Source organism: Myotis nattereri (assembly GCF_964212035.1).
Source record: "Myotis nattereri genome assembly, chromosome: 2".
NCBI classification, from domain to species: Eukaryota; Metazoa; Chordata; class Mammalia; order Chiroptera; family Vespertilionidae; genus Myotis; species Myotis nattereri.
The window spans coordinates 132,991,700-133,019,398 of NC_138076.1; the positions used below are offsets into that span (position 1 = coordinate 132,991,700).

A 27,699-nucleotide genomic window follows, 5' to 3' on the forward strand; every position below is an offset into this window, starting at 1 on the left:
TGAATTTATAACTTGTATATATATCTGTATATATATATATACAATAGGGCTGAGCCATATGTCTTGTTAAATGTCAAGCAAGGTTAAATTAAACTCAGCTTAAAGTATTTAATTTTGAAAGTAAATGATCCAGAATTGTTGGTTTCCTTGTTGTCTTTAAATTACTACTCAGTTATAGTGGACAGAATCCAACCCTTTGTACAAGCTGGGGAGCTTACTATTACTTACATTTTTAAATCCAGAGGTTAAAATTCATTTGCTGATTCTAAATAGGACTTTGACTAGGTATTTCCAACTGGAAAATTCATTTCTTCAAATGCTAGACGACTTATTTCTCCATTAGTCACTGAACAATAAATAGGAACCTTGAGATATTTTCACCTTTTACACATGGCAGAATATTCAAGATTCAAGATAACACAATAAAGCTAGTTTTTAATTACATTTCCAGTCTATTCATCAAGTATTATATCTTTGAGCCTACTAAATTTCTGATGATCTATTTTTGAAAAATGATTAAATAGACTCTTAGTATCAAAAGCATAGTCACGTTTGTTCAAGTTCATGTTAATAATAACAGGTTTTGAATTCATATAAGTATCTGGAATTGGCCAGCATAAACCAAGATGATGGCGATGGACCTAGAAAGAGAAAGGAAGGTATTAGCTTTAACCTGCACTTTCTTCAATACTTAAAAATATTTATTTTGTGTGCCTACCATCTTCCAGGCACTATTTAAGGCTCCACTTTATCTTACCCTTTATTTTTTTCATAGCTGCTTCTCCCCCTGACATATTACATATCTGTTTATTATCTATCTGCCTCATTAAAATGTGAGCTTCATGAAGGCAGACATTGTTCAGCTGGACTTCGTATTTCTAGTACCTGGAAACATGCCAGGAACATAAATGAGGGGCTCCAAAAAACTTATTAATAGAGTCTGTTAATAAGTTCAGAAGCTGACCAACTGTGGGTAGGGAGACAGTCTAACCAAAGGGACTATCATGTGACAGAAATTGTGTATATTTTCTCTGTAATTATTTAAGTATGGTTAGAACATTAACAATGTGGATATGTTTGGAATATGAGGGTGAAGGCAGTTCCAGAAAGTTGAGTAGGGGCCAGATCATGAAAAATCTTACTGTCATTAAACAGTTTAATGCAGGAAGTAACATCCTCATTAATTTATAAAGAATGAACAGGACAGGAATAACACTGAAAGTTAATGTTAAGAGGGTGATATAACAACTCAAGTTATGAATCTGTGCTTATATCCAAATTAACAACTAATTGGTTGGAGAGAAAGATACAGATTCAATAGATCAGAGTCTTTAAGAACTGATAATTGTATGTATGAAGTAATGGAGAGTGGGGTTAAAAATGTGTCTTAAGTTTTTGGCTTCAGTGAATTGTTGGAGTCAGGGGGTTAATATAACTAGGTCCAGTTTTGAACATGAATTTTAAGAACCTGTGAGAAATCAAATAGTCAAGTCCAGGAGACAGACCCAAAGGGCACAAAGTATAAGATAATTCATTCTGTATATATTAACTGACCCTTGGCACTTTCTAACCAACAAACTCTATAACCAAGTAAGTTTGGGAAATGCTGGATTAAACAGGATTAAATGCTGTCATTAAAGAATGTCTCAGAGCACTAAAATGCAACATGAATTTCCGAGAAGGGAATATGTTGTATGCAGGGTTTTCCAGACATTTCTATCACTTTAGTTCTGAAGCACATCTAGAACAACCGATGCCCCACAGAACAAGTACACTGGAAAACACTATCATATAAGAACGGTGGCATGTGAGATGAACAAATTAAATTTCTTGAGTGCACCATCAGAATTACTGCAATTGGTAGAAAGCATTTTAGTGCCACTTTTACTCTGAGGAATATAAGAGGACATAATTCCACAAGCTGTTTTCTGCCATTACCTTGATTAAACAGCCATCATTGCAATGCCATACTATTCCTTCAATTTTACCCTCTCTGCAACCTTCAAACCAGGACAACAGATCACTGTGCTTCAAGGTAGGTAGATTTCTTATTTGAAATGCTCCATGTGGTATAAGAAGATGTAATGGATGCTTCTTGCTTCCTAACCCTAAATGATAAAATCGTGCCATTAGCTCTACAAAGGTTTCAAGAAGAATGAGAACATGTACCTTTCCAAATAAAAAAGCCTTTTAAAATATCTAAGCATAGATTTACCAACAAGTTTAGTTGGTTTCCTTGCAGAGAAATATGCTAAAAGCACTTTCACTCAAAAGTGGCACTATATCCCATTAAATTTAAATTCTACCTTTGTGTACTCTGTATCAGGAGTCCACAGACTATGACCTGTGGGCAAAATCTAGCCAGATGCCTGTTTTTTTATAAATAATGTTAATGGAACACAACCATACCTATTCATTTAAGTACTATCTATGGCCTGTTTCAGAGGTATGGCCCATAAAACCTAAATCTTTCCTATCTGGCCTTTTATAAAAAAGTCCACCAACCCCTGTTCTAGGCTCTACATCATTTGCCACATTCAACTATTATTCAGTGTTTGCCAAACAGCCATGCCAAATTACTTTCTTAGCTTCTTTCTGTCAATCAGTCTGCTTCTGATCTTTATATAGGATTTTGCCATTCAAGTTGCACTGTTCTTGGGTCTGTCTTCATCCATCCCCCTGTCAACAATGTACTCCATAGTGCCATTGGGACTTTTACTCAACTCATCATTCACTGCCAATTCTTTATTCACTTTATACTCAGCTATTAATTAATGCTACACTAATTACCTAGTCATGAAAAGCATACCATGATTTTCATTCAGCTCAGTTCACCTAAATTTTAAAAAGCAATGAAAAGTTACACTTGAGGAATTACCTTTTATACATAGTTTTATAATGTTAATATAGGAAAGAACAAGAGGCTATACATCAACATTTTGTACTAATAAAACTATTAGTAAATTTCTCCATGGACATAAAATAAATAGCTACTATCCCTAGGCCAGTGGTCGGCAAACTCGTTAGTCAACAGAGCCAAGTATCAACAGTACAACGATTGAAATTTCTTTTGAGAGCCAAATTTTTTAAATTTAATATAGGTAGGTACATTGTTATTAACTTAATTAGGGTACTCCTAAGGCTTAGGAAGAGCCACACTCAAGGCGCCAAAGAGCCGCATGTGGCTCGCGAGCTGCAGTTTGCCGACCACGGGTCTAGGCTACTTAACTCAAGTTTATGAGTAATTTCTCTGTGTGTGTAAGTTGAACCTAGGTTCTCCTTATAAATGAATTACTGTAACTACAACTGAACAGAAGAAAAAGGCTTTGCTCACCATATGGGTTTCCATTAATATTCGTTCCTATAAGCTCCAGCGTCTGTTCTACAAGGTCTGACAGTGGCACCGCAGTTATTTCCAAAAGACCAGAATCATCAGGATGATGCTTCAGTACCAGGGCTATTTCAAATTCATAATTAACTACAGAGGAATGCCAGCAATACTGCTTGTTGTTTTTCTCCACTGGTACCCACCCTATCATTTAAAGAAAAAAAGTGGGGGTTTTTGGCATTGTCTTTCTCTGCATTGAGACAAGGTAATTTTTATTTTCGTTGTAAATTTTCCGTATTTTCTGGATATTGTATTACAGAGTCACTTTTAAATTCAGTAGAAATAACAGTTTTACTACTTTTTAAGTCATAATAATTTTTTAAAATTATAAAGGTTCATTTTGATTCTGTTGAGAAATTAACTTGATTATTCACTATAGAGCACTCAGCATTTTTACTAGAAAACTTTTTAATAAGAATTGAGCACCATTTTAAGACACAGAATTAAAATCCTTTTTTAAAATTAAGTTTTCTCTCTACCTTCTCTCATTTCAGGGACAACAGACATATGCACTTAACTGTTGTACAATTTATTGTACTGTCTCCATATTTACTGAAAAATGTTTGATTCACACTTACTGACTGTTACTACTTTTCCCATCCTAACTTCAGTTGCTAGAATAGACTTCCTCATTGTGCCTGCTATGACATACACCACTGTGGCCATCGTATCTGTGGCTGTCGTTACCCAAGATTACTATAATAACCTTTTTCTTGGTATACTAGTCTCCAGGAAACCAACCTCCCTCCATTTTTATCTTAGTTCCATTTTTAAAAAAAGTAAATTTATAATCTTCATGACAAACTTCAAATTCCTTTAGAAGGAATACAAACCTTTTAAGATCTGAGCCCATTCCACATCTCCAGCCTCAAATTTTAAAATTGCCTCAAATGTCATACACTCAAACATTCCAGCCAAAATAAAGTGTTAAATAAAATTTCCAAAAGACTCCAGGGGAGTTTGCCTAAGTAGACCCTCCCCCTTCCTTTAGCTAACATTCTGGTTCTTAAGCTTCAGTACAGATGTCACTCCCCTTACTAGTAAACCTCCTCTAGCCACCACACATTGGAATATGAATTCTTCCTCTTTCTCCAACTGTAACCTGCATACCTTTTCCTTTTGATTCTTAAATCATACTGTTATTGATGGATTCCCCCTCATGTCCACAAGATCTTTGAGGATCAGGGTTCTGATCCTCATTTTGTATTACCAGAACCTAAGAGTACTTTGCACCTTACAGGTACTGGAGATATGCCTGTTAACCTGAACCTTAATCTGGGGTATCTTTCTACTCAGCACACTTCTGCAAAAATTTTTCCTTCTCTAGTAAAACTATTTGTGGGATATTTATTTTCATCTCCCTTAATTAAAAGAGTCTTCTAGGACCTTTGCAAAAAATATAGACATTATTATCCCCAATTAAAAAAAATAAAGGCTTAATATCTCATTTCAGAAAAGATCAATTATATCATCTATCCTGACAACTTCAGGGCTATTTCCACTCAACACTTTATTTTCACAGACTACAGGTAGTAAACTGTCCATCTTAGGATTCTAATCCTGAGAGGACATTCTCTATATGAAACATCTTTGGTATAACTTACTTAACATAAATTAGACTCAAATTTTGTGCTGAACAGATAAATACTATGAAAAAACAGATTAAAGTTAGATTCCATAATTTCTGATCAAATGGATCTTTTGTTCTTTATACTAGTAAACACAAAACTGCATTTTAGAAGAGATTTCATGATACCAGGAATGTGTCCATTTTCATCAGGCATCGGATTTCCATTTAATTGTTCAATTTCCTTCGCTGGTATCCAGCACTCTGGAACAGGTTTGAAGTCCTCCTCGACATTCCAAAAAAATTCTAAAAGAATCAGATAATCTTATATGTGGCAGTACTTTTAAAAATATAAAATGCTGCAAAATTTGAAGTGGGAATAGCTAATAAACCCTATAATATCAGGAATCATATAATTATTCTCCATTCATTATCACCACAATCTGACTATACTTATCAGGGTTAGGGTACTAACACTTCTGCTGCACAATTTTGGATACACCACCATTTGCAGATACAGGATAACAGTCTAACTCAGTGGTTCTCAACCTTCCTAATGTCGCGACCCTTTAATACAGTTCCTCATGTTGTGGTGACCCCCAATTTCATTGTTACAAATTGAACATAATTAAAGCAGAGTGATTAATCACAAAAACAATATGTAATTATATATGTGTTTTCCAATGGTCTTAGGCGACCCCTGTGAAAGGGTAGTTCGACCCCCAAAGGGGTCGCGACCCACAGGTTGAGAACCGCTGATCTAACTAAAGTAACCAATGTTCCTGTATGTGCAGATTTATGATGAATTTTTAATGCACTATGAGTACATATATAGGTAGGTTATATATATGAGTGAGTAGATATGCAGTGATGAGTACCTATCAACTTATATATTTAGAGGCATTTTAATTTAATAATTAAAAATATTAATAATCCTTTGAGATTTTTTCCTGATTTATAAAATTACATGGTTTGTCTCTTAGGCAGACAAAATCAAAATGTATTTCTCATTATAATATATATAGTAATTTGTATGTTTTAATAAAATTGACTTATGATAATGAAGAGTCACAGAAATGTTAGAAAGACATTTAAAAATACTTTTCCGGGAAATTCTTTTACATAGAACAATATTTAATTCTAATTTTCTTTTTCCCCCAAAGTACTTAAATTGTATATAAGGCTACAATATATAGAAACAACACAGCAAAAAATAACTCACACATTTCAGCTAATTAAATCATGAAAGGCTGAAGAAAAAAAAGACCTACTAACCTTTTGAGTTCTGTTTTGAATGTAGAAAATTTTTAAACCTTTTTTCAGCTAGTTTGTTAGGTTTTCTATCTAATCGAGCCCACAGATATGGCTGACCTAAATAAATAATAAAAGGAAAAGAAAAATATTAGGAGGAAAACTTACCTTAAAAGAAATTTCAGAATAAAATTTTCAATAAATAGTAGGGTCACCCTCTCCCAGAGAAGCAACCTTAGAAGACAAACTGAAATAAGCAGACCAGACAGACACATCCTACCTAGCGATACCTGATATTGTAAGAAGACTCAAGTTTTGGTTAAAGAATGATGGGAAAGCCCAGCAGGCATGGCTCCATGGTTGGACGGCGACCTATGAACCAGGAGGTCACGGTGGATTCCCGGTCAGGACACATGCCCTGGTAGTGGCTAGATCCCCAGGGTGTGGCGTGCAAGAAGCGGCTGATCAGTGATTCTCTCTCATCATTGATGTTCCTTCCCATCTCTCTCTCCCTCTCCCTTCCTCTCTGAAATCAATAAGAATATATTTAAAAAAAATAATGATGGGGATGAGATAAAAAGTAAGTATGTGACCCTTTTATAAGGCCATATTTTATTATAACTAGCATTTGTGAGAAACTGAAGCTACCTCTATACTAAATAGAGATATGACAGGGAGACTAATGAGCTGCACCGGGTCTCGGTGAGACTCCTGGAGGACCCTGCTACTGAGGCTGCTCAGTTAGCAGGATGATGCTTCTGTGACCAGCAAAACACAGAAATCCCCAGCTGGGACTCTATTTTGGATTCCCTGTTTTAAAGTTGTTCCCTGAACACATCAGGGATTCCCGATTTGAGAGTGTGTCCTGATGGAGCCTGGGGTAGGTGGGAGAGGGCGGGGTGATGGGCGGCGGGGGGGACAACAGTTTTCACCTGACCTCTCCTGACCCTTTGCTGTAAGAAGGTTTGGGTTGTGAGGCACATCCTTACTTTTAATTTTTAATACCCTTGCTATATTATGGACCCTCCACCTGTAATAAACTGTGAGCTGTAAGCACTGTCATTACCAAGTTTTCTTTAGCACACCTTATTCAACTGCTACCATTATACATAATCCCACATAATGATGCACAGTGAAGTTTCTTAATATTAATAGAGAAGAACTTGGTTAAAATTATATTGTCATTTCTGGTTGAATGGACCTTTGTTCTTTTTACTAGTAAACACACACAAAAATTGTTCTTTAAGATCATTACTATAAAAACAGACAAACAGAAAATAACAAGTATTGGTGAGGATGTGGAAAAATCGGAAATGTGCATTGGTAGGAATACAATTGGTGCAATTTCTATGGAAAACAGTATGAAAGTTCCTCAAAAAAATTAAAAATAGAATTATATGATTTAACAATTCCACTTCTGGATATATACACAACAGAACTGGAAGCAGGGTCTGAAAGAGATATTTTTTACACCATGTTCACAGCAGCATTGTTCATAAGAGCCAAAAGGTGGAAGCTGCCCAAGTGTACAATGATGGATGAGTGGATGGATGTGGTATATACATATAATGGGATACTATCCAGTCTTAAAAAAGGAAATTCTGACATATACTATAAAACACAGGTGAACTTCAAGGTGTTATGCTAAGTGAAATAAGTCAGTCACAAAAAAGACAAAAAACTGTACGATTCCAGTATTTGTACTGGAGGTACCCACAGTAGTCAAAATCATACAAAACAGAATGTTGGTTGGCAAGGACTGGAGGGAGAGGAAATGGTGAGATGTTTAATGGGGACAAATTTTCAGTTCTGGAAGATGATAAGAGTTCTGGTGAAAATAGTAGCACAAGGCAAACTGTATACACCACTGAAGTGTATACTTGAAAATGGTTAAGGTGGTAAAATTTTATGTTATGTGTATTTTACCATAATTAAAAATGAAAAAAAAAAAAAAACATTTCAGAAGAGATTTCCTGATACCAGAAATATAATCAATTTTCATTTAACTGCCCTATCTCTCTTGCTTGAATTGAGAGGTAATTTTACCATCCAAAAGAAATTAAAAAAATTATTTCTCTTTCAATTTGAATTTCTACTTTTTTCCAAGTACATTAAAATAAAATAAATCAGAGACATTGTCAATATTAGTGAAAACAATGAATCGGCACTGGGATCAGCTTTAAGGTCAGACAAACCTAGGTTCTATTACCAGTTCATCCATTCATTAATTATATGGTACTAGAGGCCCGATGCATGAAATTCATGCGGGGCAGTGGGAATCCCCCAGACTGGCCTGCACCCTCTCGCAATCCGGGACCCTTTGGGGGATTACAACTGCTGGTTTAGGCCCGATCAGTTCTAAACTGGCAGTCAGACATCCCTCTCGCAATCTGGGACCCCTTGCTCCTAACTGCCCACCTGCTCGCTCTTTACCGCTTGGTTCGCAGCTCCTTAGCGCTGCTATGGAGGCGGGAGAGATTCCTGCCACTGCTGCTGCGCTCGCCAGCTGTGAGCCCAGCTTCTGGCTGAGCGGCGCACCGGGGACAGTTCCTGCATTGAGATCTGCCCCCTGGTGGTCAGTGTGCATCATAGCGACTGGTCATTCTGGCCATTCCACCATAAGGGTCGCTGGGCTCTTATATATATAGATTGGATAAATTACCTAAGTTCTCTGAGCCTCAGTTTTCATACCTGTGAAATGGAGAGCTTATTGTATAAATTAGAGATAATATGTATAAAGCAATTATCAAACTGGATGGCCCTTGGTGAGTTTTAAGTAAGAAATATTTGTAGAAGTTTTATTTTACCTTTGTAAGTAGTAACATAACAACATGTTCCATCCACTTTTTCTGTTGGAATTGCACTGTATATATCTGCATCTAATGCCTTGTGACTTACAGTTTCAGTTGCCAAAACTTTAAATGTCTTAAAAAAGAGAGAGAGAAAACTGGTTTAACAGACAGCATCCACACCCTCATACATACTCTCACCTGGAATGTCCTTATAATTTCACTAGTTCTAAGGAGCAGTCTGTTTATCCTTAAGACAATTTAAAAATATTTTGTCCATGAGGTTCTTAGGAATCATTCCCTCCTTTCTGATATCACAGCAATACCCGTTTTTCTTTTTTTGGTTAATAAAACCAAAGGATATTTTTTCCAGTGCTTTTTAGAGCAAGTGAAAGGGAGGGAGGAAGGGAAGGGGAGAAAGAGAGAAGCATCAATTCGTTGTCTCCCATACCCATCTGACCCCAGCTGATATGGAATCTGCAAACCAGGTAAGTGCCCTTGACTGGGAATCGAACCAAAGACCCTTTGGTGTGCAGGCCAACCCCCTAACCAAGGAGTCACGCCAGTCTGGGCAATACCTGGCCTCCCACACAGATTACTAATTGTTCACGTTTCTTTATCCACCACGATGAGCTTGACACCAGGAACTATGTCCTATGCAGGGCTGCATTCTTAGCAAAGGTGTTCAGTATGTTTAATCACTTGCCAATTACAGTGGGGCCTTGACTTACAAGTGTCCCAACTAATGTGTTTTTCAAGATACGAGCTGTCTCTAGGCCGATTTTTTGCTTTGAGTTGCGAGCTAAAATTCGGGTTACGAGCCAGCTTCAGATACCCCACCGCTAGTTGGCGCAGCGAACGTCACAGTGAACGCCACAACATCAGCCCAGCATCACGTGTCTCACTCGTTCACTTTAAGATTTGACATACGAGTAATTTGAGTTACGAGCTCCATCACGGAACGAATTAAACTCATAAGTCAAGGCCCCACTGTATTTGCTAAATACCTCCTGAGGGCTAAGTATTGTTTTTGGCCCTGGGAAATATAGAGGTGAACAAAAAAGTACCTGTTTTTGGTGGAACTTCATTTTAAGGAGGGAGACAACAGTAATAAAATGCAAAACACAATGCTAGGTCTGATTAAGTGCTAAAGAGAAAAACACGCAGGGGACCTTTCAGCGTTATTAGGAGTGAACTGCACATTTATGACTTTTCTACTATCAGGAAGACTAGCCAAGAGCATCAAGAATGGAGGAAAAAAACTGTTTCTAGGGTTCCTACCAACTCTTCATGTGTCATTTTTCATTTCTGAGAAAGGTTTATGCCACTGTTTCAGTCTAAATTATTTGATGTAACATTCATCTTACATAATTTGAAAAAACACTGCACAATGTAAACACTGCATTCACGTGTGACGGACATCGATTTGTTGTTCCACCCATCTATGCTTTCATTGGTTGGTTCTTGTATGTGCATATGTGCTCTGACGGGGGAATCAAACCTGCATCTCTGGTGTAAGACACTCTAACCAACTAAGAAGCTACCTGGCCAGGGCCTGATTCAGTTCTCTTAAGATAAAAGTAAATGGGGAGTTTATTACTAATTTATGACATAAGTATCAGAGGATATCAATCTAACCTGTGGTGGTAGAACCGAGTTCTGGCCCAGTAGTGTGCATTTATGTCTACCTTTATCAAAGATCCTACAGAAGAGATCACTGTGCCGGTGGAGCTCTTGATTACAAACATCCCTTCCATAATACAGTACCTACCACCGTAGACATCTCCGAAGGACAAATAGGATAAAAAGGGGCACACAAAGCTCTCCTTCTTTACTGCCATTAAAGACTGTAAACTAACTAGAAAAACAAGGCATGTGTGGATAAGAACTAAGTCAGTAGAGTGATCCTCTACAATTTTGGGGTAGGGTTAAGGTCACAGAGAAGATCTGATTCAAAAAATTAAAAATTCTGGAGGTTATCTCGGTAGAGTACACAGCAAAACTAGAGACAGACTTGTGCCTGGAGTGCTCGCAGGATAAAATATAGACTTTGCTAGAACAGAGACTTCACTTTAGGTGATGAGAGAGTAGACTGACTGGGCCTGATGAACAGGAAGCCTTGAATTACAGTTAAGGATTTGTATACCATGCTGTAATTAATACTGTAAGCAATGCTATAAACTACTCTTAATTGCAGACGGAAGAAGAAGGGGCTCATTTTTCTTGGTGGAGGAAACTCTCACAAACTACACTCCCCGCCCCACCTACCAAGTTGAGAATCACAGCTTGAGTGAACCATTATTCAGGATGACAATGTTTTGCATAGATTGGATTTGTTAGGAGTTAAAAAATAAAAGCTTGACAATCCCTGCTACAGACATGTAGTAGTAACGGTGAGGTTTGAACTAGAAAAAAAGCGTAATGATGATCATTCCTGGGGCAAGAACAATTAGGTAGTTCATAATACATAAACATATTAAGACTATTAACAAGTGATGACAGTGGAAAGCAGACTAGAAAGAGAGGTTATACGTAAAAAGCATCAAGGTGAATGGAAAACTGGCACGAAATGACTCCAGGGTTCATTCTTCAATTCAACAGATGTTTATCCAGTGCCCACCATGGGGCCGGAAATAACAAGGCAGTGTCGGCCTCAAAGGTCCTTGTCTGGAACACAGGAAGGCCAGTGAGGATACTGTCAGGGGGCTGGCTGGCGGTCCATGAGCAGGCAGCGCCCAACTGATACCTGGGGGTTCTGCTACCAAGGCTCTGCTACACACTAAGGAATGATCCTCATACAGATGAAGCATGGCAGCAACCATCTCGGGTAAAAACTGCTGTTTGGTATTTTAACCCTGGTGTTCTGGCTTCTGTAATTATTCGCTTGCGAAAATAATAGAAAAGTTATTTTGATTTTCTGAACTCATATAAGTTATCCCATTTGATTGAATACTCCATTGATTGTGGTTTGAATACCCCATTATTGTAGTCTTACTGGTCTTTCAAAACACATTCATTCCTCTGCACCTGGAGCCCAGGACAGCACAATTACTCTAAATGGAACTCAGTGCCTCCAGATAATGCCTTTCCGCTGACTCAGTGGTCCCAAGACCTGAAACTATAATTAATCTTTGTGGATAACTAACTTGCTCAATCCAAGCTTCTGTAACAAACTGCTTTTTGCAAACCAGGTTCCTCATTCCAAACCTAGAGAAGTAATCGATACCTCTGTGACATCTGCCCATATAAGTCTGATGATGCGGCCAAGGGGGCACTGCGAGATTTGGAGCTGCCTCTCCCTCGCAGTCGCCGGCTTTACTGATTGATCAATGACGCATTGATTTGATACTGCGCCCAGTGCGTCACTGGTGGGGACATTACCACACAGGTTACTCACCCGATACATCAGTATTTACTAAAAACGCTCTAGGTGTCAAACTCGGTGCTGAGAGAATAGCAAACCTTGAGATGGGAACCCCAAAACTGGAATTAAGTAGGTAATTGCTGGGACAAGAGTCTGATCTTTAGTGACCAAACTAGGCTGGTTAGACCCGGTAAAATAAAGCAAGTCTTCTCAAACGCCACGCGGTCACCATCCTCTTGAAAAGAGGTAAGGCTTGCACCGCGGTGATTACGTAAACACTGAAGGAGTGTTCCCCCAAAGTAGTAACCTGCGAAGGAAGGAGTATGATTAAGATGTGGGGTTCCCATTCACACGCGAGGGCAAGTGTGAATCTCCTGACCAGAAAAACTCCCTTGCAGAGTCCCCCCTTGCAACACAGAAGGTCCAAAGACCTGGAGCTCGGACCCCACACCTCCTCAGGGAAACGTGCAGGAAGACGCCAGCCCACCGGGCGGCTCCACTGCGTCCGAGCGCCCTCCCGCTCCCGGGGCAGAATCGCAGCCGCGCCGCGGGGAGAAGCGCGCCGCCGCCCCCGCTACCTGATGCTCCCTTTTGGCGGAGGGCTCCTCTTTCACCTCCGTCACAAACACGCACGGCATTTTCCGCTGCACGGAGCCCAGGCGCCTCATGGCGGGCACGACGCGCAATGCGAGTGGAAAGCGTGCCTCGGAACAGCGACGGGTCCCCGCGGGGAGAGGCGGCAGCAATCGCGCTCACGCCACACACTCCTCACGCCCAGGCGCAGCGGCGGCGGCCGTGACCACCTACTGAGCGTGAGGCGGGGACGTGCGCCGGAAGCGTACCTGGCCGCGTTGCCTTCTGGGAGTTGTAGTGCTGGAGCCGAGACACCGCCCCCTGCTCTCCCAAGTTTTTCTCCCCGGGTTCTTGAAAAAACAAAGATCCGTTTGTGGGATGTGTGTACTTAACTACACAAAGTAACCGACGATATTTATGATAATTAAATAATATCAAGTTTATAAGTAACGAATCATTTCAATGGCGATTTAACACCGTTCTGATGAAACCTACTTGCCTGTTCTCTTTAATAAGTTCCTGGGGGAAGCACTGTAGAAGACTAGAAATATCCAGAGACATCCCAAAGCCGAACGAAAACTGATTTCCCCGTAAGAACGTTAAAAAAATGCTATAATTAAAACACCTGGGGCAAAATAAATAATTACCATTTGGATTACCCCTCGATTTGAACCGTAATGTGGTCAGAATTGGTTCTGATGTTCTTTACGGAGTGCAAACCCAAACCACAGGATTACCTGCAAGCAGATTTCAATCTCAATTTTTTTTATGGGAATTTCGTTTATCTTAATATGAGCTCCAACGGAGTCCAAATGGCTTGAGTCGTTGTAGCCAGTCAACTGCAGAACTAAAAACAGCTTGGACTATTTCTCAAAAGAACAGTGAGGATTGGGGTGGGGCCGTCACCTGATGCCGGCTGCAAGAACTTGGGACCAGAGCCTTCTTAGCATTTTATAGTCAAGAATTAGTGACATTTTTGTTCCTCCAAAGGAATCCTGGAAAGCAGCTTCCTTCATAAGTCTCAAGGGGACAACAAATAACCCTCACAACCATCAACTGCCATTTCCCAAACTGCCACAGAATCTTCTAGGTCTGACATTCTATCATTTTTTGAGAAAGGATTATCTTAAAACACATTCCACTTGCTTTTTTAATAATACCAATAAAGCTAACCCATTCCTCAAGAAAGCACTCTTTATTTCCAGTGCTTTTGTTTTGTTAGTGCCTGAGGCAAAGCCTGTTGCAGAAAGGGGTGTCAAGTCAGGAAACTACCATAGGACCAATCCAGGCTTGGAAACTGGACTCCTACTCTGATGGCTGGTAGCTAGCAGTTTTGCCTGATTCTCAGGAGCCTGAAAAGCCATCAGGGATTACTACCTGCCCCCACACTTAAAGTGGTGTTACTGGATTACAAACTGGAAGAAAGACTTTCTTCTGTGACTGATGTGCTAGTGTTCTAACATGCACCTATCATGAAAGACACAATATGACTTTACCTTGACCAACACAAAATATTTACAGAATTTTGGGGCCTACCCCCAGCTGCAGAGGCAAATTTCTCATCACTTCATTACTAGGAGTAAAAATCCTCATTGATATGGTCATAGCTTTCCCTTGAAGATGAGAATGAATTTAATAATAGGAAAAAAGTGAATAAGGAAAAGAAAAAAAAGAAAGAAAGAGAAAAGAAATGTTAAAAAGATAGAGATTAGAGTTCCGGGCATTTTAAAGACTACCAAAATGTACGGATCTATTTGCTGTTCTTTGCAATGACAAATTTTTTTTTTAAATATATTTTATTGATTTTTTACAGAGAAGAAGGGAGAGGGATAGAGAGTTAGAAACATTGATGAGAGAGAAACATAGATCAGCTGCCTCCTGCACGCCCCCAGTGAGGATGTGCCCGCAACCAAGGTACATGCCCTTGACTGGAATCGAACCTGGGACCCTTGAGTCCGCAGGCCGATGCTCTATCCACTGAGCCAAACCGGTTCCGCACAAATTTTTTTTTTTTTAAATTCCACATTTTGGCTTTTGCTGTGTTTAATGGAATATAGTTGTTCACAACAAACTTCAAGAGGTAAAAACATTATTTTAGCCTTTCCCAGGTGTAAAACAGATTTTTCACAATGGCTTTAATCAGGGTGTTACATGTAATCATGCAATAATGGTGTTTGGTAACAGTAATTGCTAATAGTCCAATGCAGCTAAAACTTAAGTGGAGAAGGAGTTTATCTGGAGGTAAAGACCACTTAAATATATTTATTAGGGGTGTTTTCCCCAGTAACTTATTTGCCTAAAATGGATACTTTTTTGTAGAGTTAGTAGGGCAAAGTAAAAGGCAAGATATTAGATTTTTCCATAATCTTTGCTAATATATTTAAGGGTTCGGCCAAATATTTATTCTCTACTTCATAACTTACTTTGAATACTGCCCAGTTCTTTTTATTATACTCTCTCACTTAAAGTTATAGGCAACCAATTCTCTCCTAAATATTAGTTTCTTGTTTTATTTCCTAGATTTTTAGTCCAAAGTATTTTATTCAACAAGTTCATATTAAGTTGATCTGTTTTACTTAGACAATGGGAATCGATCTATTACATTTCCAAATATGTGCATTTCAATTTAAAAGTACATTTTAATCTAGTGTAATCTGTCATTTCTATGGCATCTTCTAAGTCACCTACTCTGAATATTTATGTTCATTTCTGCTAGGTTCTAGTAATTTTAGTAAAGATAATAAGATGAAGAAACACTCAACTGCGGATTGAAATGTCTCATTCTACAATCAAAGTATATCACATGGCTTTCAACACAGTCTCAAAATTTGCAAGTGCTCTGGACGCTTTCTACTTTAGGAAGAAGCGCTTTCTCCTTTTATGATGGATGAGTAATGAATGGAATATAGCTACAAGATGAATAAGTAATCCAATTTATTTTCAGGAACCTATTAAAATATTGCAATCGGAATGATTTTTTTTCAAAATCAGTGGATAATAGTGAGTATATATTTTAATAATTTATTATCTTAAAATATCGATAAGATATTTACCTATCTAAAACTTCAGTTTTGTTTTCAAACCATATGTAGAAATAAGGTTTAGGAAAATAGCCATTTACTTTGAAATACTTAATACTTTTGAGTTATACAATGACGAGCTAGTTTATGTTCATATTCAATCAAAACATTGAAAGAAAATACACTATTTCATTTTTACTAGCTGTTTTGGTTAATAGACAAGAATTGAGGAAGGGAAATACTGCATGGTATTCAGTAAGGCAAACTAACCTACAGTTATAGGTGAGGTCATTTATGATGACCAAACAATGGATTTGATAACAGTGAGGAAAATTCTGGAAGTTTGAGTTTGTGTGCGTACTAGCAACCACTTTCAACATTTCTGCAAAGCTAGAGAAGGTATCTTCTAATTTAAATTTATTTAAGAAGTATCTATTGTGTAATATACTGTCAACAGGAGGTCAGTTTTAAAGGAATAATACTGATAGCCTGAAAGACTGTGGAAAAGAAATTATTTTTCCCCTTACACACTGATAGTTCTTATATTTGTATTTCTGCAATTTTTATATTAAAAAACATTGGATTAGCAGCAAGAAAGTTGCAAATGGCAGAAGTTGGGAATGACTGCTATTTCTTTTTTAATTCCACATGCATAAAGGTAAATATACAATTTATAGTACTTCACATGTTAAAGATTTCTAGAATGAAGGCAGATGTGGCAATAATTTGTATTGCTGGATCAAAATTTACTATTTTTATGTAAAATATTTTATGTATTTAAAATCTGAAGTAAAAAATTATCATGTATTATTGATATATTGAATTTCTCTGAGGAAATCTGTGATAATTTAAAATATTAGTTTAAACTGCCCTTATATACGCCAGTTACATGCCAATGGCTCTTTTCATCTTGATGTGGCACTTTGCCTATATTATGGTTCTTTGAAATATCAAATTTCTAATATGGAAACATAATATGACACATCATAATGTTTTGGTTAATGTGGTTTCAGTCATATAAATTCAAATAAATTCAGGTCATTATCAAACTTAGTTTAATAAATCAAATTGATTCCTTATTTGAAATTCATTAACCCAAGTAATGAATTTTCCCCTGTCAAAAATCTAAGTAACAACAAACATTTTATATCATGGAAAAAGGAAAAGAAGTAACATAAACAAATTAGCCAGATATTAATTAGGTTTATAAAGTTAATTGGGGGGAAATATTTAAGAGATTAGGATTAATGGATCACAATGAAACCAAATAAATGTAGAAACTCAATGTTTGGAGCTTTATGTTCATGCCAGAATGAACCCAGTGAAAGGCATGATGTATCTACTTTAAGGTGTTTTATCTCTGCTAGGAAACCTGAATATAATCAACCTCTTTGACTGTTAGAATTGATTCACTTCTAGTGCCTGTTACCTTATGGTTAAAAATCTATAATAATAAAAGGGTAATATGCTAATTAGACCAGACATCTTCCAGATGTCCTTCCTGACGAAGCCAGGGCTGGAGGGAAGCCAGCCTGGGTTCTGGGTGCCTGTGGGTGGCCCAAGGGAAGGCAGCCCAGGTCTTGGGTGCCTGAGGGAAGCCAGTGCCGGCAGCCAGGGGAAGGAAGGCCTACTCTTGCATGAGTTTTCATGCATCGGGCCTCTAGTACTAATATAATTTATGTCCTATATGGGCAAAGAGTTTTGTCTGTTTCACAATATGTCTCCAAGTACTTAGCACAGTGATTGATGTGATAGTAAGTTCTCAATCAATCAATAAATGATAGCAACCACAATACAGTATCTCACATAACCTTTAAAACAATCTGTGAGGAGGTCATATTATCCTTTTCACATATGAGGAAACTGAAGCACAAAGAAGACGAATAATGCATTGACCATGATTATCAACAAGTAATGGAGCCAACAGTTCAAATACTGACTTATCTAGACTCTCTGCACAGTATTGTACTATGAGATCCACAGATCCACTTTTAAAAGGGTGGGGGCCCAGCCCTGATTCCAACACTGTGCCTCAGTGGTTGAGCATCCACCTATGAACCAGGAGGTCACAGTTCAATTTCCTGCCAGGACGCATGTCTGGGTTGTGAACTTGATCCCCAGTAGGGGCTGTGCAGGAGGCAGGCAATAAATGATTCCTCTCATCATTGATGTTTCTATCTCTCTCTCCCTTCCCCTTCCTCTCTGAAATAAAAAATATATATATAGTTTTTCTTAAAAAAGGGAGTAGAGAGTGAAGACCAGAGTAAAAGGGTGGTCAAAGATAAGAAACAATCATGAAATATGTGTCAAAATAGAGAAGAACTTAATGGAATACTTTTATTGTAAGTTATCTATCTCTCTGCCTAAAATACTTTTTTTACAGTTTTTTTTTCACTATGGATCTATGTATGAAAGACAAAGAATAAAAAAATGTATAATAGTCCATTGAAATAATCCACATCTGCTTTTATTAGTATAAAAAAGTATTGGTATGTACATGTATTGGCACAATTGTTTGATCTGTGTAAAACGAGGGCATAAAGCATATTTAATGTACCATAATATAATAATTACTTAAAATTCCATAACAATTTAAAATGTAAGCTCCATTCGCTTTCCTTATATAAACACACTTAACAGTATCTTCATAGACTGAGAAAACATTATATAATAAAAAGGTTGAGTAATAGAGGGCATCTCCGTAAGTAGAATATGGCTGGAGAGTCTATAAAAACACATTCTGGCTTTCTTCATTACGCTGTGATCAAAAGTATCACTGGTCTCATATTTATTCTGAGTGAGCCATATGGATTCAATGATAATAAAAGAATAGTGTTTAATCACCGACTCGTGACATGATGTGTTATTGAATTAGGTTATATTGTCAGTCTCTCACTAAAAAATAGACTAATTTGTCAAATTTTAAATTGATGGCCTTATATTTGTAGTATTTTTTAAATTATAATTTGATCTCATATTCTCTTTAATTAATTAGCAGCCTACTGTTGTTGAACACTAACGCTAATATATTGAGTTTTCTACACTGTTTACTTTTTTTCTTTCAGGGTTCCCAGTGCCGATTCCGACACTGTGAAAAGGCCCTTGGCAGTGACACTGTGTGCTCATTATGGAGAGAGGGAAAATGTCTAAATCCACTTTGCAGATTTAGACACATGGAAATGCAGGTAGAATTACTCAGCATCATTGTTTGTTAAAAAGATTTCCCTTCAATAATGTTTATACACTTATAAAACAATAGAAAATACATATTTTTCCACTACTTAATTTTAGGCATTTTGCACTTTGCTCAATTTAAAATCATAGAAAAATGGGGTAGTATGTTTTAGGAATATTCATTGCATCTTTTATTTTTTTTAAGTATATTTTTATTGATTTCAGAGAGGAAGGGAGAGGGAGAGAGATAGAACATCAGTGATGAGAGAGAATCATTAATCGGCTGTGACCAAGAATTGACCCATGACCTCCTGGTTCATAGGTCCACGCTCAGCCACTGAGCCATGCCAGTTGGGCCCCATTGCATCTGTTAAAGAGCAGAGCTTAAAAACACTGAAAGCCAGGAAACACACACAGTATCCTATTTCAGTAATTGCAATAGTTTTTCTCATATTGTATTGTAGCTCATGGTATTTTTTATGACATCTGATCATTACATTTCTCCACCTTTTTTTGTATAGCAAAACTGCAGTATTTCATGCTTCTGGGAAACTCAACCTCTTGGCTGTGTGAAGATCAGTTGTATCTTTTATCACAGCAAACCTCGAAATATCAATGGATTATTTTTGCCACCTAGTAGCAGTGAGTATATGTTTTGAAAAACATAAACATATCATACTATAATCTGGTTTTGGAGTAGCAGCAGAGAATAACACATTAAGTAAAGTATGACGATTTGAGTAATGTGGTTTAATAGCCAATGGATGATTTGGGAGGATTCTATCAAGAATCATGAGATGAAGTTAGAATGAGTCATCAAGTAGCTAACACGATAAAGGAAGTGAACAAAGCAAGTTAAACTTTCTGTGACTGTGTATCTAAAGTGGATTTTATTCATCTAAAAAGTGAGATGACTACTGACCCCACTAGGCAGGTGGAAACGGTGTCTCTGCAAGCATCACACAACTGGAGTCAAGCTCAGAGGTCATAGCCTCACCGCTGTCCCTTCGAATGTGTAGGAACCTCTGATAGGTCGGGAGAGCAAGGACATGCTCTGTTTTGCACACTTCTGCTTCCAGAAGAGCAGCTATCATTGTGGTTCTTCCTAAGACTTCAGTGGTAGAGGAAATGCTGCAAAACCTGTAGCACAATTTAATCCAACCAAATGATACTGAGGTTCTATCATGTGGTGAACCTTGCTCTACTTTCAGGGGGTGGGGAAGACTCAGAAGACGCCAGGCCCTAAAACAGTGAATGGCAAGAAAACCTTGCTAAAGACATTGGCGGTGGCAGGTTTCCCTGATGTTGCTTTCTTGCTGTGACCATGACATTCTCCTGATGGAATAGTTCTAGAAATAAGCCTACAGGGTATCAGTCCTTGTGATGTGAAAATTTGGCTTCAGATAATCCTTGGCAAATGGATAACAAGAAATTAAGTCTCCCTGTTATAGTCTTCTGGAAAATTCTGATAATTTTCATCATACATGTAATAGCTTGACCAGTGTTTCTCTTACTAAACTGTAAACATTACAAGGATGAGGATCATAACTAGTTCCCTTACCAATGCTTTGCACATTATCTAGAGCACAGATGCCCAGTAAAACTGGATCTATAGACAGATAGACGGATGGGGGATGGATGGATCACTGCTGAAAGGTAATCTACTGGGATGGTAGTTTTGCATCTACAAAGTGATTGGACCCATTTTTGTCAGTTTGTCTAGGGGGAAAAAAGCACTTCTGTGTTTTTCCTTCACTCTTACCCTACTGGCATACTCACAATACTTCTAACACCAGATGAGTGTTTGCCCCCGCTACACCAAACAATTCTCTGTGACATCAGCTGAGTATCCTACAATTCAATTTTATTTTGACCATAATCAGAATTAGCAAAGACCCCAAACACAGGTCTTAATGAGCTAACTTTATTTTAACTTTGTTTTTTTAAAAAAATATATTTTTATTGATTTGAGAGAAGAAGGAAGAGGAAGAGAGAGATAGAAACATCAATGATGAGAGAAAATCATTGATTCGCTGCCTCTTGCATGTCCCCTACTGGGGATCCAGCCAGCAACTGGGGCATGTGCCCTGACTTGGAATCGAACTGTGACCTCCTGGTTCATAGGGCGATGTTCAACCACTGACCCACACTGGCCCAGAGAGTACCCCCAACTTTAGATATCAATTGCAAGTAGTAGACCTCTAGGTTACCTGCAACTAACCTGGCTACAACTTGGAGGCTCCCATGATTACACTCCTTGAATTGAGTCACTTGCTAGAATAGCTCACAGAACTCAGAAACTCCTACTTACATTACCAGTTTATTATATAATGAGAGGCCCAGTGCACAAAATTCGTGCATGGGAGGGGGGTTTTCTCAGCCCGGCCTGCACCCTCCTGTAATTCGGGACCACTGGCTTCTAACTACTCACCTGCCTGCCTGCCTGATTGCCCCTAACCACCTCTGCCTCAGCCCCACATCTGAGCGGGTGGCTTCAGCTTCGCTTCTCCTTGGCTGCAGCCACAGGCACTGGCACCAGGGACCACGGGCGGGCGGCTTCTCCCAGGCCTGGCTTTGTCAGGAAGGATGTCTGGAAGATGTCTGGTCTAATTAGCATATTACCCTTTTATTAGTATAGATAGAGGATATTATCAAGGATACAGATAAACAGCTAGGTGGAGAGATACATAAGGCAAGGTCTGAAAAGGCGGGAGCACAGGAACTTCTGTTCCTGTGGGGTTGGGGTATGCCGCTTTCCTGGTACGTGGACATGTTCACCAACCTTAAAGCTCTCTGAATTCTGTACTTTGGGAATTTCTTAAGGAGGCTTAAATGACTCTACTTGATCTAGTGCTCTGTTACCTCTCTGAATTTATCTCCCACAACTATTCTACTTGCTCACTCTGCTCCAACCACCCTAGCTTCCTTGCTTTTTTCTAGAGCATGTTAGCATGCTCCTGCTTTAGGGTCTTTGCATGAAATCCTCTTCTATCAATATCTTTATGGTTAATTCCTTTATCTCTTCAAAGCCTTAGTCAAATATAACCTTTTAATAGGTGTATTCTGGAAACTCTTTTTGAAATGTAATCAGCCTTCCTACTTCTTCCCTATACATTTCCAATCTTCCTGGCCTTGCTGTACTTTATTTTTGCCATATTCCTTATAATTCTTTTCAGATACAATATAATATACCTGTTTTCTATGTCTAATGTTTGTTGTCTGACTCCTCTCTTTAGAATGAATGTTCTGTAAGAGCCAACGTCTTCCTTTGGTTCACTGATGAATCCCAAGCACCTACTATAGGAACTTCGAATTACCTATCACAGAGTGGCCAATTCTTCCCTAGAAAGTTCTGAACAGTATGTACAGAGGTGGGCAAAAGTAGGTTTACAGTTGTGGGTTTGCAAAACATAGAGTTTATTCTTGTATTATTATTTATTCATTTTTCCATCATGTATTTGTATTACAACTGTAAAACTACTGTTGCCCATCTCTGTATTTGTGGTAGGCAACCAGCTATTTTCCCTCTGTCGCAACACATTCCTGTGCTCTAGGAAAGCAGGTTCAATTCCTAGACTGTAGGAAAACTACCAAGCCAGTAGAATTATGTATTGAATGACCATATCATCAGTTCATTTTGGAAATATTTTAATACCTCAAAATTTATAGTTTGATCTTTTGTAGATATAATATTTCCGATAGTATTTCCAGGGGCACCTATTCACCAAGGTCCATGTTAATCAAAACTGAGACTTCTGACCTCAAAGATTACTTTATAAAACTGTACATTTGTTGAAATCTACCTTTTTATGTTTTAGTAAATGCATGTGATTGATAAATTTAGGGCAGGATTATGACAACAATAATAAAGTATCGATTCACATTGCATAGCTCAATTTATGTGTAATTTTGTCAGGTTAAAATAGGATAAAATTTAGACATTTAAATGTGTAACTTGTGATAATTTCTAAGGCCTCTGGCAAATAAATTAGGACTCATCACGTGGTCCATACTAAGCGGGTGAGTTGGAGCCCCAGCAATGCTATCTAAGCCACCAGCTGTGCTCTTGCAGAAGGAGGTGTTTGCCAAAAGCAATTTTTCATTCGTTGATTTGCTGTTGTATGCTGTCTTTAAACACCAACTGCAATTATCAAGAGTTCTGCATTTTTTTGTTTAAAAGTATAAAACTGCCTGTCAGTCTTTTTGCAATTTAAACTTTAACCTGCTAGCAAATTAAAAAAAGTTTGGGACGCTTTTGAAAGAGACTTCATTTAAACGTTGCTAAACCAGACATTTAAAAAAGAGGCCTAATCCCTCTGCTTATCATCTACAAGTTTAAAAGAAAATAGCAGCTAAACCAAATGATAGTGCTAAGAAAACATAAATCAGCTGATATTTGCTATAATTATGAAAAGTAGGTAGGTATTTCTGAGTACATTTTATATTTTCTTTGCAAGTATGGTAGGTACTTTTTATCTCTGCCATGACATATGTTACAGGTTAGTGTACTCAGAATAACTGTTCCTCTTAATGAACTTTCCAAATTTTGCTAGGGGATAGTTTGTTCAAAACACAGTAGCTGACACATTAGAGCAATTATTCATCTCCTTGGTTAATTGCCATGTTATTCTATCAAGAACAATTGAATGGGCTATTTGATTCTCATTTATTCTAAGTCAGTGTCTTAGAGAGATGCCTTGGCCAACTATATGGCCACTTTATTTTATTTTTTATATTTTTATTGATTTTAGAGAGGAAGGAAGAGGGGGAGAAAGATAGTAAGTGAAATAAGCCAGTCAGCCGAGGCTGGTTTGGCTCAGTGGATAGAGCGTCGGTCTGTGGACTGAGAGGTCCCAGGTTCGATTCCGGTCAAGGGCATGTATCTGGGTTGTGCGCACATCCCCAGTGGGAGATGTGCAGGAGGCAGCTGATCGATGTTTCTCTCTCATCGATGTTTCTAACTCTCTGTCTCTCTCCCTTCCTCTCTGTGGAAAATCAATGGAATATATTTAAAAAAAAAATAAGCCAGTCAGAGGAAGACAAATATCACATGATCTCAATTATATGTGGAATCTAATGAACATGATGAATGGAAAAGCAAAATAGATCCAGAAACAAAAGATGTATGGAACAGGCTGACAGATCTCAGAGGGAAGAGAGATATGGGAGACTGGAAGAGATTAACCAAAGAACATATATGCATACATGCACAGCCAATGGGCATAGTCAATAGTATGATGAAGGCCTGGGGTGGAACAAGGGTTAGGTGGAGGAGGCAAATGGGGGAAGTTGGGGGGCATCTGTAATACTTTCAGTAATCTACACTAATAAAAGAGAAACATGCAAATTGATGTCACTCTGCTACGCCCACCAGCCAATCAGGATGAGTATGCAAATTAACCCAACAAAATGGTGGTTAATTTGCATATGCAGGCGCGGAGCAAAGAGTGAAGATGACTGAAGACTGAAGATGACTGAAGACTGAAGAGGCTTGGCTTCTCCACTGCAGCTGGAGCGGAGAAGCCAAGCCACACTGCTGCAGCCGGACCAAAGACCTGGGTCCCAGGTGCCTGAGGAAAATTGGTGCTGGCCGCAAGGGGAAGGAAGGCCTATTGCGTGAATCTTTGTGCAATGGGCCTCTAGTAATAATAATCGACACTAATAGAAGACAAACATGAAAATTGACTGTACTTTCACTATGCCTTAAGCCACGCCCACCAGCCAATCAGAGTGACTATATGCAAATTAACCCAACCAAAATGGCGGCCGGCAGCCACGAAGCTGGAGCAAGCAAGAGGCTTGGCTGCCCCAGTGATGGAGGAAGCCAAGCTTCCCGCCTGCCACAGCAGGCTCTGAGTTCCACTCAAGGCAACAAAGTTTCAATTATAGAAGATAAATAAACCCCAGATACCTGCTTTCAGCCGGCTGTGGCCACTGAGCTAGAGTGAGCAGGAGGCTTGGGTTGCCCTTGGTGATGGAGGAAGCCAGACTTCCCGCCCACCTGCCCTGGCCAGCTCTGAGCTCCATTCAAGGCTACAAAGTTTCAATTATAGAAGGTAAATAAATCCCAGAATTAAAAAAAAAGAAAAAAAGGAGAGGCTGGGAGCTTCCATAACCGGGGAGCTTGGCCAGCCTGAAAATGATCCTCAGCCCCTCACCCAGACTGGCCAGGTACCCCAGTGGGGACATCCCCACCCTAAAGGAGGTGTGGCTAGCCTGAACATGGCCATCAGTCCCTCACCCAGGCTGGCCAAACCTCCATGGGGTGAGGGTCCCCACTGGGGGGGGCTTAACCAGCCTGCAAACACCCATCAGCCCCTCACCCAGGTTAGCCAGGCACCCCAGCGGGACCCCACCCTGATTCGGGAAACCTATCAGGGAAAACCAGCCAGCCCCAACCCGTGCACCAGGACTCTATCTTAAATAGTAAAAGGGTAATATGCAAATTGACCCTAACAGCAGAACAACTGGGAATGACTGGTCACTATGGTACACACTGACCACCAGGGGGCAAACGCTCAATGCAGGAGCTGTCCCCTGGTGGTCAGTGCACTCCCACAGGAGGAGCTCTGCTCAGCCACAAGCCAGGCTGATGGCTGCCAGTACAGCAGTGGTGGTGGGAGCCTCTCCCGCCTCCTTAGCAGCACTAAGGATGTCCAATTGAAGCTTAGGCCTGCTCCCTGCTGGTAAGTGGACATCCCCTGAGGGCTGCCGGGCTGCCAAAGGGATGTCTGACTGCCAGCTTGGGCCTGATCCCCCAGGGAGTGGGCCTAAGCCAGCAGGTGGGCATCCCCCGAGGGGTCCAAGACTGCAAGAGGGCATAGGCCGGGCTGAGGAACGCCCCCCCCCCCCCCGAGTGCACAAATTTTTGTGCACCGGGCCTCTAGTAATAGTAATAAAGGCAGGTACTCAAATATTAGTTCTCTAGTCCTACCATTTGTTAGTTGCATCTGTGGCCTCCACAGACTTGCTTTTTGGAACAATCTCGATTAAAATTTTAATTATGATTTAAAAAAAAACAAAGTAGCATTATCAGAAATGGGAAAATCTCATATTTAGTGTTTTCAAATAATGTCCTGTATTAAGCATTTTCTATGTGGCAGCACTATTGTGGACACTTTGCATGCCTAATTTTATTACTCATTACAAAACCCTGCAAAATAGTTAGTGTTCCCATTATAAATGGGTAAACTGAGACTAAAGAAGCTAAATATCTCATGCAAAATAACATATCTCATAACTGGCAGTTCCTCAATTAAAATACATTACTGTCCGACTCTAAAACTGTCTCACAAAACAAAACAAATTATGCAAAGATCATTGGTATTTAAGGTCTCATGGAAAAGTTACCACAAATCAACAAAGGTATAAAAATATGTATCAAAACTGTTAGCACATCACTGTTTTAACCATTATGGAGAGGTAAAACTTAACTACTGTGTGAGAAAAAATTTTTTTGCATTATTTGATTACCAAGTAATTCACCTGAATTAATCTATTTCGTATTTCTAACTGGATTGTTTCTGGTCATAAATGTGTTGTCTTTTTCATCCTATAACATTCTCCTTCTGACAAATATTTTAATACACTGAATGGAAAGGTGTAATCATCAGTGGTCTTTATTCTTTTTTATTTTTTAAAATATATTTTATTGAGCTTTCACAGAGAGGAAGGGAGAGAGTTAGAGAGTTAGAAACATTGATGAGAGAGGAACATTGATCAGCTGCCTCCTGCACACCTCCTATTGGGGATGTGCCTGCAACCAAGGTACATGCCCTTGGCCGGAATCGAACCTGGGACCCTTCAGTTCACTGGTCGATGACGCTCTATCCACTGAGCCAAACCGGTTAGGGCAGTGGTCTTTATTTTTGATGATCTATCTTCTAAAACATTTTTGATTAAACCATTTCATCATAAATTTGAATGTACTTCCCAACATTTTATCAATACTAAAATTTAAAAATAAAATTTTTATTACTTTTTAAAATACATCCAATAACCTGTGAATTACCATGATGATCTGATGCCCATCACCTATTTTAAAAATATAAGAACAACAATCTCAAATTCAAACAGGTTCTAAAATTTATCTGGAAATTCAAAAAGCCAAGAATAGTCAAGACTTGCTGGAAGAAACCAAAATTATAGGACTTGTTCAACCAGATACCAAGGCCTCTAAAGTGATAAAGATTATGACAGTGTAGTGCTGGCTGAGTCAAACAAATTGACAAATGGAACAGAATGAAAATCTGGAACCATCCTTGCAGAGACGGACACTTGATTTGTAACAGGTAGCCTGACGGAGCAAGGGGGAAAGGATGGGCTTTTCAGTTAAGGAGGGAAAAATGAAATTCTCTCACACCCTACATAAAAATCAATTCTAGGTAGATCATAGACCAAAATGTAAAAGGTCAACCTTTAAAGGTTTCAGAAGGCAATCAGACACAAAAAATATTGTCTATTCAAGAAAGGATGCATGAATTGGATCCATTAACATAAAAATTTGTATTCGTTAAAAGGGTGTAAAGATAAGCCACAGAATGGGAGAAGATATTGTAGTACATGCCGTTTAT

General features: G+C 38.8%; 2 protein-coding genes across 3 annotated transcripts in view; one reads left to right on the plus strand and one right to left on the minus strand.

Annotated features, from left to right (window-relative positions):
* Positions 1–411: 411 nt before the first annotated feature.
* Positions 412–13,027, minus strand: RLIG1 (RNA 5'-phosphate and 3'-OH ligase 1; the record flags this gene model as incomplete). The annotated part of the gene is made up of 7 exons (XM_081084699.1): positions 412–641; positions 1,939–2,108; positions 3,335–3,532; positions 5,145–5,261; positions 6,231–6,326; positions 9,014–9,131; positions 12,938–13,027. The coding sequence occupies 7 exons, from the start codon at positions 13,025–13,027 to the stop codon at positions 453–455; spliced, it is 978 nt and encodes a 325-aa protein (XP_080940825.1). The 3' UTR covers positions 412–452.
* Positions 13,028–16,556: 3,529 nt separating this feature from the next.
* Positions 16,557–27,699, plus strand: part of LOC308514227 (uncharacterized protein C12orf50 homolog) — a gene marked incomplete at both ends in the record, with an annotated part of 32,061 nt that continues 20,918 nt past the window's right edge. Inside the window, 3 exons of one of the 2 annotated variants that reach the window (XM_081084308.1) lie at positions 16,557–16,610; positions 19,018–19,137; positions 19,648–19,768. In XM_081084308.1, the coding sequence (XP_080940434.1) occupies positions 16,557–16,610; positions 19,018–19,137; positions 19,648–19,768 (295 nt within the window). Of the gene's footprint in view, positions 16,611–19,017; positions 19,138–19,647; positions 19,769–27,699 lie in introns of those variants that run through there. The other variant, XM_081084309.1, reaches the window with a different exon arrangement.